Source organism: Prionailurus bengalensis, chromosome B3 (genome assembly GCF_016509475.1).
Source record: "Prionailurus bengalensis isolate Pbe53 chromosome B3, Fcat_Pben_1.1_paternal_pri, whole genome shotgun sequence".
Classification (NCBI taxonomy): domain Eukaryota; kingdom Metazoa; phylum Chordata; class Mammalia; order Carnivora; family Felidae; genus Prionailurus; species Prionailurus bengalensis.
This window is the reverse complement of record NC_057355.1, coordinates 104,457,438-104,471,276: the sequence shown is the minus strand read 5'-3', so window position 1 is coordinate 104,471,276 and position 13,839 is coordinate 104,457,438. Positions and strand designations below refer to the sequence as shown.

The 13,839-nt window shown below is 41.5% G+C and overlaps 1 protein-coding gene across 6 annotated transcripts in view; it reads right to left on the bottom strand.

The window, feature by feature from the left end:
* Positions 1-8,466, bottom strand: part of TMEM260 (transmembrane protein 260) — a 72,691-nt gene extending 64,225 nt beyond the window's left edge. For 4 of the 6 annotated variants that reach the window (XM_043556238.1, XM_043556234.1, XM_043556235.1 and 1 more), the window contains exons 1-3: positions 8,175-8,466; positions 2,345-2,376; positions 1,470-1,621 (exon numbers count right to left, since the gene is read on the bottom strand). In XM_043556238.1, the coding sequence (XP_043412173.1) occupies positions 1,470-1,621; positions 2,345-2,376; positions 8,175-8,334 (344 nt within the window). In that variant the 5' untranslated portion in view covers positions 8,335-8,466. The remainder of the gene's footprint in view (positions 1-1,469; positions 1,622-2,344; positions 2,377-8,174) is intronic. The other 2 variants (XM_043556237.1, XM_043556236.1) reach the window with 2 other exon arrangements.
* Positions 8,467-13,839: the final 5,373 nt, after the last annotated feature.

Here is a 13,839-nt window from a genome sequence, read left to right as displayed (position 1 = left end):
GTTATAGAAATACCTTCTAAAATACAGGTAAAGAATGAAAAATAAAATAAAATAAATAAAATACAGATGAACTAACAAAATAAATACAACTATTAATTTTCTTTATGTGCTTTTGTCTTAAATATCTTATGAAAATTATTAATTTGTACACTCAATACAGTACAAGTAAGTTCTGTATTTCAACCTAGATATTTAAAAATTAAAAAGATCAGTTTTTTTGTCTGAATAGACATAATGACAGATTCTTAATTATAAAAGACTCAGGAGAAAGAATTCTAAAGAAGATTATTCTAATCATTTAGAAAAAGAAAGTATTCGTAATACTAATCAATTCAAGCAGAGATGTTATTTTCAACATTTCATACTTAAAGATTTGGCTATCACCGAGAACCTGTAAGACTGAAATAAAAATGAATTAAATAATATAGATAAAAATTTAGTAAATGATCAATAGTCACAACATTTGAATCTGAAATCTTTCCACAAATAAATTTAAAAGTAAGCTTTAGAGTCATAATTATGTTAACTTTTACCTTTCTGTAAATAATGAAAAAGGAAACTTAGGAAGAATTTAGCCAAAGGGCAATATTATGACTAATGCAAATAAAAACATTAGTCTCCAAAAATGGCATTTGAAACTGTCTATTCAAATTACACTATATTTACAGACAAAAATTTATTGTTATACTAAAAACTACAGTAGTTTTTGAAAGAAGTATTTTAATTTGGCTCTCCCTTTGCAGGAAGTGTCATTGTATTTTTTACTATAATCTCCTGAGGTATAGGTTAGACTGAGTTAAGAATGAAGGAGACAGGAACAGCAAAGACAAATAAGTTTACCAACACCCTAAACTAATGACCCATTTTTTAAAAGCAAGGTAGCCTTCCAAACTAAGAAAGCCTTCCATCCATGAAGTAAGTGGGGTCTAATTTGCCTCCCTTCCCTACCGCTATAATGGAACAAAGTGAAACCTTACTAAATCCTTATCCCAAATTTATTTCCTTAGTTAACAGCCTCATTTCAAAACGTAGACAACATGTGCGTATTTAGAATACAACATAATTAGGTAGTAGCTCTGGCCCTGACAGGCAGCTGCCCATCAGCAACACTGTGAGTAATTAAATGATATTTACCATTTACCAAAAGATGAACTTCATATTGTTGAATTAAACTGGCCCATCTGCATCTTCATAAAATGACAAACCTTATTAGTTCTGCCTAACCAGAGAACTGCGATAATGAACTAGTGACACCTTTACTCCATTGTACGAAGCACGACCAACTGTGTAATCTGAGGGGTCAAATGCATATGAAATTACCGGAAATTAAGAAAGTGAAATCACATGAGTGATTAGGAAAACCATTCAAGCAACAAAAGCTTTTTTTTTTTTTAACGTAAGCACTTAGACCATAAGACAGCTACATCTCCAATTAGCCAAGATTAACTTTAACTGATCAACTACTTTACCTGAAAACGGTGAAAAAAAGTAATGCTGCAGCTACTGCTCCAAATAAGCCACACAGAAGATTGACTCGGTAGGCAACTGAACCGAAAGGAAATAGTATAATTGCCAGTTTAGCCACCAGAGTGAACAAAGGATAGCCAGGAGGATGGGCAACCTATGGAAAAATCAGCAGGTTAGGAGGTTTTCACCCACTGAAGAGTCACACTGGCTTTAATTGGACAGGAGCCTTTTTCTCGGGCAAGTAGCGAGATTAAGAGGCAATGACTCAATGTTTGAATGGTGGTTTTCTATTGTAATCCTTTTGTGCCAATACAAATAAATATTTTCTTTCGTGGATTTGGCAGTGTCTACCACATGGTGTGTCACCTACAGAAAGGGTGACATATTTCATTGTCAGTTCTTAAGCAGCCTGTTCTCTGGGTTCACAGTGCATTAGGGTCATTTAAAAGGCTATTGAGAAAAAAGCAGGTTCTGAAATACCGTATTGGTGAGAAAGTTGAAAGACCACACTGCTATCGGATTACCACCATGCTGACAGTCCTAAGGTCTTGCCTAAAGGGATCATGCACCATAATAAAGTTTATTAAATAATAAACTTATTAAAACTGTTAACCCGATTTATTTTATTCTCCATAGCTTATACAAAATTTGGGGTGATAATAAGCCAGCTACTGTATATATAGTAAAGGCTTTGCTTTATAATTTAGTTTAATTGGATTTAAAACTTAAAGTAAATTGTCACGTACTGTACTTATAAGTTACTAAAAACTGGGGTTTGAAAATAAATTAATCTACTTTACTCCATGCTTAATTAAACTTTCTTAATTCCTAAAACTGTTAATGAGAGCATTGATTAAACAATAAAACTAATACTTACTCCAAGCTCATGTGCGGCTGTGATCAGTTCCCCTGTGAAAAAATAATGTAAAACCAATAATTACTATTAGAAAATGACACTCCTCCAAAGTTTTCAAAATCCAAATGCTTGCACTGGGGTTTTGCATTAATTTGACTGGATAAAACTGTAAATCTGTAGAGATTTAACAGCATGAAATAGTCTAAGGATATTTTCTCCCTTAGGTCTTACTGAACAAATGATCTTTGATAGCTTTTAATAACTGGTCAGTGGAAATATAGGTGAATTCTTGTTTCTAAAAAGTGCCTATTGTCCTTCCTAAAAGTTGTACACACTTACAAATATATAAAAACTCTTGTGAAATGATAGTGTAATATGCTGTATTGTCCCTCAAGATTTTAGTATTAAAATGTCTACAAAGATGCAACTTTATGATACATAACAAGTGCAGACATCTGAGGCTTGGACACTCCATTACATGTACCATTCTGCCCTAAACTGGCGTTTGAATACCTTCTCTACATTAATTACGTTGGAGATCTTTAAATGACTGCTAAATACTTCTTGCTCCGGGTTATTTTGGGAAGTTCCGACTACCATAATACATTTCTTCAAACCACTAAATCATTATATTACTTACATAGCCCTTTGTAATTCTTTGCCATCAGTGATTATTTCTAAAATTACGATACAGTAATTCAATGCCTATTTGTTAATATTTTAAGTATCCAGAGCACAGGGTTTGTAATACGTACAGTACAATGTAAGAAATCAATGTTGATGATTTATGAGTTACTATTATCTATTAAGAAATCTATTAATGGCCATTTTCTACCCTTCGATGGATGTTAATTTGAATACTCTTAATTTCTACTGTCCCAGCTACGATGTAGATCTTCACCCTCTGGCCTGGACTACAGCAAAAGCTTTGACCAGTTTTCTACTTCAATTCATCTTCATACTGAAATCACTTATCACCATACCACCCCCCCAAAAATGTTGGACTAGATCACTAATCCAAAATTTCTCAGTTGCTGCTCTCAGTTTACTAAATGAAGTTCAGATTCCTCAGCACAACAGGCTAGCCCTCTCTGGCTTCGAGGGCCCTTTACAACGCTTACATCCTACGAAACCTATGCTCACCTCAGTCAAATCTTACTACTCACCGTTCCTCTGGAATGGTTCTCTTTTGCACCTCTTATCACTCATTTCCTCACCCAGTATTCTCTCCTAAATCCTTCAAGGCCTAATTCAATTGCCACCTTCTCAGTGACACCTTTCCTTATACATATCCTTCCCCAGCCTCCCCCGTCAAGATTAATCACCTCTTCCTCCTCCATAGAACCTGCTCTAACCTCTCTACGCAGCACTTAGTTAGATTGCCGGATATTCTGGTTAGTTGTTTTCATTTCTGTCATTCCTATGAAGTTGAAAATATTATCCTAGCCACTTCAGGAGTCTGTCAAGACACCACCACCTCTCCCTCCTCTGGTCACACAAAGAGACTAATTCAAGCCCTGCACACAGAGGTTGACAATAAGACGAATCATATTGTCATCCTTGCTACTAAGATGCCCTTAGTAGCATCCAAGGGCCAGTGAATGGTTGCATCATGGAAGCCCCACAAGGGCACCAAAAGAGATACTAGACACTGCTCACCTAAGTCAATGACGTAGGGACATCTTTTAATTCTGGAGATATTTAAGAGCACCTTGGAAACAAAGGCAATTTTTTGTATCTTAAAGACTTTTTAAAGAAATTGTTTACGGCCTAAAAAAATTTAAAGAAACCATTCCCTTTATAACCACCATCAAGAATGTTGGATAATTTTACTCCAGAATGGATTAGCATGCTGTCTTCAGTCCCAAACTGTTTTCATCAGCTTTTGATATTTCTATAGTTATGATGAAACACAGTTACATTCAAATTTTCAAAGTCACTATTCTCCATGTAAAATACCTTTAGAATTGCATTTAACATGAAGAAAAATAGCCTACTTTCTCTAACTTCTTTTTACCATTAAAAAGTCATAATGCTGTTATTTTTTTCTTGAAGTTCATTTATTTTGAGAGCCCATGCACGTGAGGGAGGGGCAGAGAGAGAGAGGGAGAGAGAATCCCAAGCAGGTTCTGCACGGATAGCACAGAGGCAGATGTGGAGCTTCAATTCATGAACTGGGAGATCATGACCCAAGCCAAAGTCAAGAGTTGGACTCTTAACCAACTGCATCACCCAGGAGTCCTATAATGCTGTTATTCTTTGCTGGAGCTCTTTGGTATAAAAATCAGGAATGTGACAAACTTCCATCACCAACTCTTATCAAATGGTAAACTAGTATCTAAATAGAAACCATAGCTATTATTAAATTATTAAAGCCTATAAATGTATCCTTGGAAAAAGCTAAAGGGAAACGTTACTCTTAAAGTTATGATTAAGAGAAAAGAGAATGTGACTTGGGGGGAGGGGGCGGGTGAAGGAAGAACCTCTTGAATACTTGCTTTCTCCCAAACCTTTACCCTAGGGCTTCCTCAAATTTAAGTCCTACTACAACCTGCACCAGAATGCTTTTTTAAAATGAAGATTCCTTGACCAAACCTACCTACATTAAGACCCTCTGGCATTGGGGCCCAGGTTTCCTAGGCAATGCTGAGGTGCATTCAAGTTTGAGAATTACAGCTTTTCTGTCTGAGACACAAATGGGTGGCAAGCTCAGAACTGTTAGCAGATGCTTAACCTTTACAAAAACTAGCTCCCTCTGTATTATACTTTTTGTATTAATTAGTTATATTTTCATCTATCAAGTCTATTAAAGACAGCATCCTTAAAATATATAAACACATAAATAAGCTGATTTATTTTTCCCAAGAATAACAAGAGAAGTGAAGGCTAGATTCCCACACTCTCCTCCAAAGGATGAGTATTTCCTGCCCATAAATCAACTATGTGTATCAAGTAGTGCAAAAAATAATTTTGGCAAGGCCACACAATGTGATAGATTTATGGAGTATAATTTAAGACTTATCAGGAAGAAAAATACATACTTTATACTGGTTTTGAGATGTGTTCCATTTATTGATAAAAAATATATTTCATAAACAGAAACATTCAAGGAGGACAGTACTTCCATCATATAAACAAAATTGTCAAAGACATGATTATACAAATTCACTGGCAATACCTGGAAAAGTTTATTTATCATTTCCAACAATGAACCCCAAAATATTAGAAGCAACCACTATTTAGCATCAAATTAAATCAGAACACCTAAAAAGTCTGGTAACTCAATCTGAATAAATAACTTTATTCTACTGGGGAAAAAGTAAAAGACAATATTAATAAAGATACCAATCACAGATTTTAAATATCAGTATATATGTAATGACGGGTTTAACTACGAACTTAGAGCAGAAGTTAAGAGAGCATGTTCTAAGTCAATCTACTGGAGTTCTCTCCTCGACTGCCCCTACTTTCTAGCTGTGTGATTCTGGACACAGGTTGGCCTCAGTTTTGTCAGCTATCAAAGAAAGATATTGGTAGTGCCTACCTCATAGGGAGAGTAACTGAATTAAAATGACAATCCATGTAAAGCACTTGGAACAGTGCCTGGCATACAGTAAGATCTCAGTAAGTGTGAGTTGTTTTTATTCATCCCAATACTGCAGGCTCAAAGAACCATGGTAACCTGCAATGTTTTTTTCTTTTTTTTTAAGGTACAGAACTACTCAATCTTTGAGTAATGCTCTCTCCATTGTCAAACTCTCACTTGCACTGCTGGTGGGAATGCAAACTGGTAGAGCCACTCAGGAAAACAGTATGGAGGTTCCTCAAAAAACTACAAATAGAACTACCCTACAACCCAGCAATGGCACTACCAGGTATTTATCCAAAGGATACAAAAATGCTAATTCAAAGGGGCACATGCACCCCAAAGTTTATAGCGGCATTATCGACACTAGCCAAATCATGGAAAGGGCCCAATGTCCATCTACTGATGAATGGATAAGGAAGATGTGATACACACATGCGCACACACAATGGAATCTACTCAGCGATGAAAAAGAATGAAACCTTGCCCTTTGCAACAACGTGGATGGAACTAGAGTGTATTATGTTAAGTGAAATAAGTCAGAGAAAGACAAATGCCATATGATTTCACTCATATGTGGAATTTAAGAAACAAAATATGTGAACAAAGGGGAAGGGAAGCAAAAATAAGATAAAAAAAAAAAAGAGAGAGAGGGATACAAACCATAGGAGACAAATACAGAGAACTGAGGGTTGCTGGTGGGGGGTTTGACTAAATGGCTGATGGGCATTAAGGAGGGCACTTGTTGGGATGAGCACTGGGTGTCATATATAAGTGATGAATCACTAAATTCTATTCCTGCCATCATTATTATGTTAATTAACTGGGATTTAAATTTTAAAAATAAAAAAAAACCTCTCACACCTTAAAAAAAACCACCTCTCACAACTATAGTTATTTCTATTATTTAATGTAAACCTTGGATACTGCTCCTATTTGTTCAACAGGACTTGAAAGAAAGATTAAAGGTAATGATTTGTAAAAAATAAAAAAAAAGGATCTTCAATGTGGCAGACAGCCCTGAAGACAGCCCCCAGTGATCCCCAACTCCTGGGGTTCTCACTATATAATCCTCTCCCCCTTGAGTGTGGGTTGGATTTATCAACTAACTTCCAGGAATAAAATAGGGCAGTCCTGCATCAATCACTTCCAAGACTAGGTTTACAAAATGACCGACGTGTCCGAGGAAGGTGCCATCTTTTCTGGTCACAAGAGTCGGCTTCCCGAGAGACCCACTTGGCAAAGAACTAGATTGAGGTTACAAGCGGTTCCTCTCCCCAAGATGACCCTCGAGAAGACGACAGCTCCCGTCCACACCATGACAACAACCCCGTCCTGAGTAAGAGCACCCAGCTAAACTGCCCCCGGCTTCCTGATCCACAGAAAAAGTGAGATCGTAAACATTTGTTTTAAGCCACTAAATTTGGGGCTATCTTGTCAGGCAGCAAAAGATAACTAGTACACTCCATGTTTTCGACCTATAGATTCACTACCTGAAGTTACAACACCATTCTGACAAAATTAGGCATTACTGGATGGTCATTTAATTTGGCAACAAGACAAAATCAAAAACGGAACCTGGGTCTTGTTCCTCATCCCAAATATAGGACAATCCTATAACAAACACAACAATTGCTCGTGTCATTTAAATGGTCCCTGCTTTTCTTTTTAATAAATCAGCTTGTTTTAAGCCACACCTAGCTTCCACTTTTTCAAGTGTTCGCCCTCAAATTTCCTGCATGGCCGGTTCCTTTTCAACACCCAGGTTTCAACTACAATATGCTGCTCAGAGGCCTTTCCTGGCTAGCCTTTCTGGTGGAGCCCCACTCTCCATCCCGTCTCCCTCCGCTCATCACTACTCAACTTATCACTTTTATGCAGTAGTTGGTGTACGGTCTCGACCCGCACTGGAATATTCTCCACGATACTTGGTCCCTACCACTGTTATTCCTTTGTCTGGAACACGGTAAGGACTCAGTAAGTAGTATTTGGGGGGGCTGAAAAGGAGTGGACAACGAAAACTCGGGTCCCGAAAAATGGACCCCGGGCAAGCGGAGAAGTCGCTAAGTCCCACCGGGTGAAACCAACAAGCCCCTTCTCCAAAGCCTGAGAACTACAGAACCCGGTTACAGGAATGGAATCACAAGCCGGTTCTGGAACGCAAAACGCTGCACTGGGCCAGGGGGGGACGGGGAGCGGGGCGATGGAGGGCGCGAGCCGACCGACGAAGGAGAGGGGCAGGAGGGCGGCCCTGAGATACTTTACCCGAGTCTCCCCCCGGCACCGAGGGGGGCAGCGTGAGGGTGAACACGGCGGCCACGGAGGCGAACACGGCCAGGCCGCCGCGGAGGCCCCCGGAGCGCCGCGGCCCCACCCGGGCTGCCCGCCCCCCGGCCGGGCCCCTGCCGTCGTCATGGAGACCCATGGGCCCGTGGGGCCCGGGGAAGGAGGCCGCGGCGGGCCCAAGGACTCGGGTGGCCCGGAGTTTTCCCCGCGAGAGGCGAGCGCAGCCCGCGCGGCGGCTTCCGGGTCGGGCCCCGGGCCGGCCGGAGCGCACCTTCCTTGGCCCGGCAGCGGGGGGTGGGGGTGGGGGGGGAGAACGCGGCCGGCCTGGCGCGAGCGGCTCGGGGGTTTTGCGGTAGCGCGCCAGGCGGTGGGAATCCGCGGGGTTATCTGGTGCTTTACCGACGCCCACCACAAGCACGAGCCTACTCTCGAGAAAGCAAGCCCGGGCGTGGGGCTGCCGTGTCCACGGCCTCCCCCCGCTGACGCTGACTTGGTCGGGTCTGACGGAGACGGAGCAGGGTCGCAAACCGGGCGGCGCCGGGACCGCCTCTGCCCCCGCTGGTGTGGCGGTGGAACTACACGCCGGGGCCGTGATCGCCAGCCTCAGCCTTCAACTGGGCGGGAACCAGGGGAGGGGTGCGTACGGTGGGCGCCACGCGGGCCAATACGGACGTCGGTCGCGTGTTGGCGGCGATTAATTCCGAGCCCGTGTGCGAATTGTTGAATCGTTGAGTTAGTTTCAGAGAGATTAAAATAAGCTAGTTGGTCTTTTTTTTTTTTTTTCTTATACAGCATGAGGAAAACTCAACGATGAGTTGAGAAACTTGAGTTTCTGCGTTAATCCCAATAACTCCTATCCTGCTAAAGTTGCCTCCTTCTTTAACGAAGAGGGGTATTTTGGTGGAGTTTGACCACAGCATTGCAAATGAAATGGAGACACGGTGCTTCACGATTAGCTGCACTGCAAAAAAAAAAAAAAAACAAAAAAAAACAACAAAAAAAAAACGGGGCTATTGAACAACCCACATAGCACGGCTCTTAGTGAGATTTTTAAGCTTACATTTTACATTATTATAGCAATTATTCTGGAGTGGGAGGAGGGGAGGGCATCCTCTGTGGAATGCATCTCAAAGTACGCCAAAGATTAGCGACGATCTAAAACGTGTCACGGGTAACCTGCCAGGAACACAGCGTCTGGACTGTAGAGTAACATACACCTACATGAATTGGCAATTGTACCAGCAATACCTTAGTCTTTCTCACGTACTTACATAATGCTTTCTCAGCCATGTTGGGGGTTGCTGGGGGACAGTGGCCCTGTGGTAGGCAGCTCCTAAAATAGCTCCCAGGGATCCCCGGCTGCTGGTATTCACTCCCTGGTGCAACCCTGTCCCTTGTGTGGGGGCCAGATCTATCAGCAGAAAAAGGCAAGAAGTGATGGATGAGCCTTTGCAGATTTGGTTACAAAAGTCTGACCTCCGTCTATCTGACACAGGTTGCTTTCTGCTTCTTTTCTGAAAGAGCATGCCAACAATTAATACTGACCGAACTCAGCATGTCCATTTCATCTTTTGCTCGTGAGCTTTATAAAGAGATACATTTTTATCACGGCACATTACTTTCAAAAGGGCCTAATTCTTTGCCCATGTTTGGGAAGGAGAGATCCGTGCTGGAAGGAGTTCTCAAGCAGGGATGAGAAGGATGAATCAGCTCACAGAGGCACAGTGCAGTGAGGACAAGGTTAAGGTCAAGCATTAGCCCACGTCTTCAATTATTTAGCCTAATAATTAGCAGGAGAGGAGGAGAGAACAGTGGCAGAGGGTAACCTGTCCTGAGAAGCTAAGGAAGAAATGATGTCCGTGAAGGATATGTGGTCAGGTAATCACAGAGAGGTGAAGGATGCTGAAGAGGACCACATCTAGGTTTTATGGGGCTTGAGGACATACAATTTGGAGAATCGTCTAAGCAAAGGAATACAAAACTGCAGATACGAAATTAGGTACAGGCATCGGAAGGAGCCTGTGCTAGTGACACGCCGTGAAACTTAAGTTTCGTTAGCTTCACAGTTAATCTCTTATGAGGATGAGGTACAGCTAGTTCTCCGTCTGGACCTGACCCTGCTTTCAGGAAGAGTGCTGCTGACTCTTGCCTCCCCCGCCCCCTCCAGCACTTTCTCCTCCAGGCTTCCCTGATAGCACACTGCTTTGGCTCTCCTTTTACCACTGGCCTCCCCCCCCCCCCCCCCCCCCCCCCCCCCCCCGCTTGGCTTCTGTCAGACCTCCAAATACTAGAGTGTGCCAGGGCTTAGCTGTAGACTTCTTTTCTCTCTGCCTTCTTTCCCAAAATAACTGTATTGAAATGTTAAGTAGTGACTTCAAATTATTAGCCTAAACTATAGGCTAATAAATCCCAAAACTACATACCACCCTCCTTTCCTTTAATCTACTGCTTATTAAAAAAAAAAAAAGCTGCACTGTGGTTTCTCTATATATCTAAACATTTCAAACCTGGCAGACTTTGCTTTTCTTATTTGCCTAAAATGGTGCCTGGCACAAAATAGTACTTAACAAATATCTGTGTAATGGATGGAGAAATGAACAATGATGGGCCACTGGTGTATCCATTAGGGATTGCATTTAGCTGCTGATAACAGAGACTCTGATACAGTGTCTTAAACATGCAAACATCTATTTTCTTATATAGAGGTCTGAAGGAAGTCAGTCCAACATTCATTTGGCAATTCTCTCGGGTCATTAAGGGAAAAATTGAGGTCCTTATATCTCTCTGCCACATCCTACTCAACATATGTCCTCAAAGTCATCTCTTGACCCATGATGGATGCTAACGCTCCAGACATTTCATCTGTATTTCAGGAAGAAAGAGAAAACATGGCAAGAGACGGCAATACCCCATCCTTTTAAAGAATGTTATGGAAATGCCATTCCACAATTATCCTACATCTCATTGGCCACAGCTGAGTAACAGGCCACTCCTAGGGCCAAAGGCAGTTGAGTAATGTACCTTTTCGCCTAGATGGCTTTTCAGGATTCTACTGCCAAGGAAGAAAAGGGAGAATGGATATTGGAAAGCAACTAGCAGGTCCTGCTATAGTTGGATTTGGTGAATTGGAAGTATTTGAACTTTGAAAGTTCAAGGGGTCAGTTTCCGTAGAGTAGTAGGTATGAAAATCAGGCTGTAGGGGGTAAGAAATGAGGAAACGGAAGAAGAGAAAATAGAATACATTTGTAAGAAGTTTGACAGTGAAGGGAAAGAGAGAAGTAATATCCGAATTCATAGGGATTGAAATGTCAAATGAGTTTTGTGTAATCCAAGGGAGTATTTGGAGAGAGATAGTGATGAAGAAAAGATGTACAGGAGGCAGAAGGAGATGGAACCAAGGATGAAAGAAGAGAAGGGATGAAGACAGAAAATATTAGAGTTAGGAGGGAAGTTAAGAGAACACATGACAATTGAGCTTGATCCTTGGGGGAGACTAGTAAAATATATAAGGAACCCATACCTATGATGTATGCTCTGGTTCACTCCACAAAGAGTTAGAGACAGCTACTGTAATAAATAGTGTAAATGAAAAAAACATGTGTACCACTTAAGACTCGGCGAGAGAAACAAAAGTAGTAGGCGATATATGAGTGTTAGAGATATATTGCAAGAAATGATCTCTCATGATTATGGAGGCTGGCTAGGCAAGTATGAAATCCCCAGAGCAGAAAGGGCAGGCTGGAAAGGAAATCCCTTTCCCAGAAAGGGCAGGCTGGAAGCCTTGGGCATGGGGATGAGAGTTGAGGGGGGAGGGAGGTTGTGGGTGCTGCTGTCCACAGGTGGAATTTCTTCATCAGGGAATCCTCAGCTCTGCTCTTAAGGACTTTCAACTGATTGAATCGTGTCTACCCAGATTATTTAGGATAATCTCCCTGTCTTAAAGTCAACTGATCACAGACTTTAATCATAGCCACAAAATACCTTCACAAGAACACCTAGATTAGTGTTTGATTGAAACACTGAAGAATGCAGCCAGGCCAAACTGACTCATCCAAAGAACATCACAGTATGCGTAATGCAAATTCAAGGACAGGGAACATATGAGTTAGAACATCAGACTGAAGAAAAGTAAATGCATGGATGTGTGGGCCTTTGGTATACCACATTTGCCTCTGGGAGTCTTGAAAACAAAACAAAAGGGAAATAAGATCATTCGTGTCCCCGGGGAAAGCAAAGTCTTCCTGGCACTTAGGGCCAGCATCTAGCCTCTATTGACACCTAAGGGAGTGGCTCGTCCATACAGTTGAGCAGACGTGGGCTTTCCAACTCCCCATTATGTCTCCATTGAAAACTTCCCTAGCTGGACGGGGAGTAGGAACATCTATATTGATACCAGGATGAAGGCTCTGGCTCCTTCCTCGACCTTCTCCAACATCACCCTGGTGGGTGTTTTGGGGCACCTGGAGAGGGTAGAAGTTTAGGTCCCCACTCAGCCTTCGCTAGAATGGTCAGGGGCCGGGGCCACAGTTTTTTCTTTGGCTTTTGGCTACAGCAGAGATGTCACTTTCTAAATGTATCTGTCCTGACCCCTTCCCTGTCTTTGGACCAGAGAGAGCAGGATTTTGTTGGGGCCTTTTTTGTTCTGTGCCCATTGCTGTCTCTGGTTGCCTGCTTTTCTAGCATCCAATCAGGGTCCACAAGGCAAAAAGAAAACCCAGGGAATCCGCTACCGTGGATTCAACTTTTGAGGCTCCTATCTGGTCTGCCTTCTTCTTTCTACCTTTCAGTCTTTTTTTTTTTTTTTAAGTTTATTTATTTTGAGAGAGAGAGCGAGCATGAGCAGGGGAGGGGCAGAGAGAGGGAGAGAGAGAATCCCAAGCAGGCTCCATGCTGTCAGTGCACAGCCTGATATGGGGTTCCATCTCAGGAACTGTGGGATCATGACCTGAACCCAAATCGAGTCGAACACCTAACCGGCTGAGCCACGCGGGTGTGCCATTTCAGTCTTCTTATCTTTGTCTTACACACAATGTTTAGTTGTACTTAGCAGGAGAAATAGGGAAAAGCGTGTCTACTCCCATCTCACTGGAAGGAGGAGTCACTCCCCTTTGTTGTATTCTTTCTGAATATTTATAGCAGCCTCATAGACATTAATGCACTGAAATCCTCCTTCAAAAATTGTCATTTAGAAGTCATGATCTCTGGGGCACCTGGCTGGCTCAGTCAGTGGAATATGTGACTCTTGAACTCAGTCAGGGTTGTGAGTTCAAGCCCCATGTTGGCTGTAGAGATTACTTAAAAATAAAATCTTAAAAAAAAAAAGTCATTATCCCAAATAAGCCCCACTTAAAATAAAGTCAAATGTGTCTTACTCTTTTAATACCCATGAAATTTTAGATTCAGAACCTTAGATTAGAAATTAGATACCTGGAAAACCACCCAATACATCATATACAATAGGACAGTATAGGAAGGCACAAACGTCTCTGTAAAGGGCCTTAGAAAAATAATTTTAAACACTGAAATGTACTAGTAGCCACACATATTTGAAATAAAAACAAGAAAGCCATTTTCAATCTTTCCAATTGTTGAAGATATTTAGTATCTATAGAGCATTAGTGGTAAAGTAATTTGGTACAACATT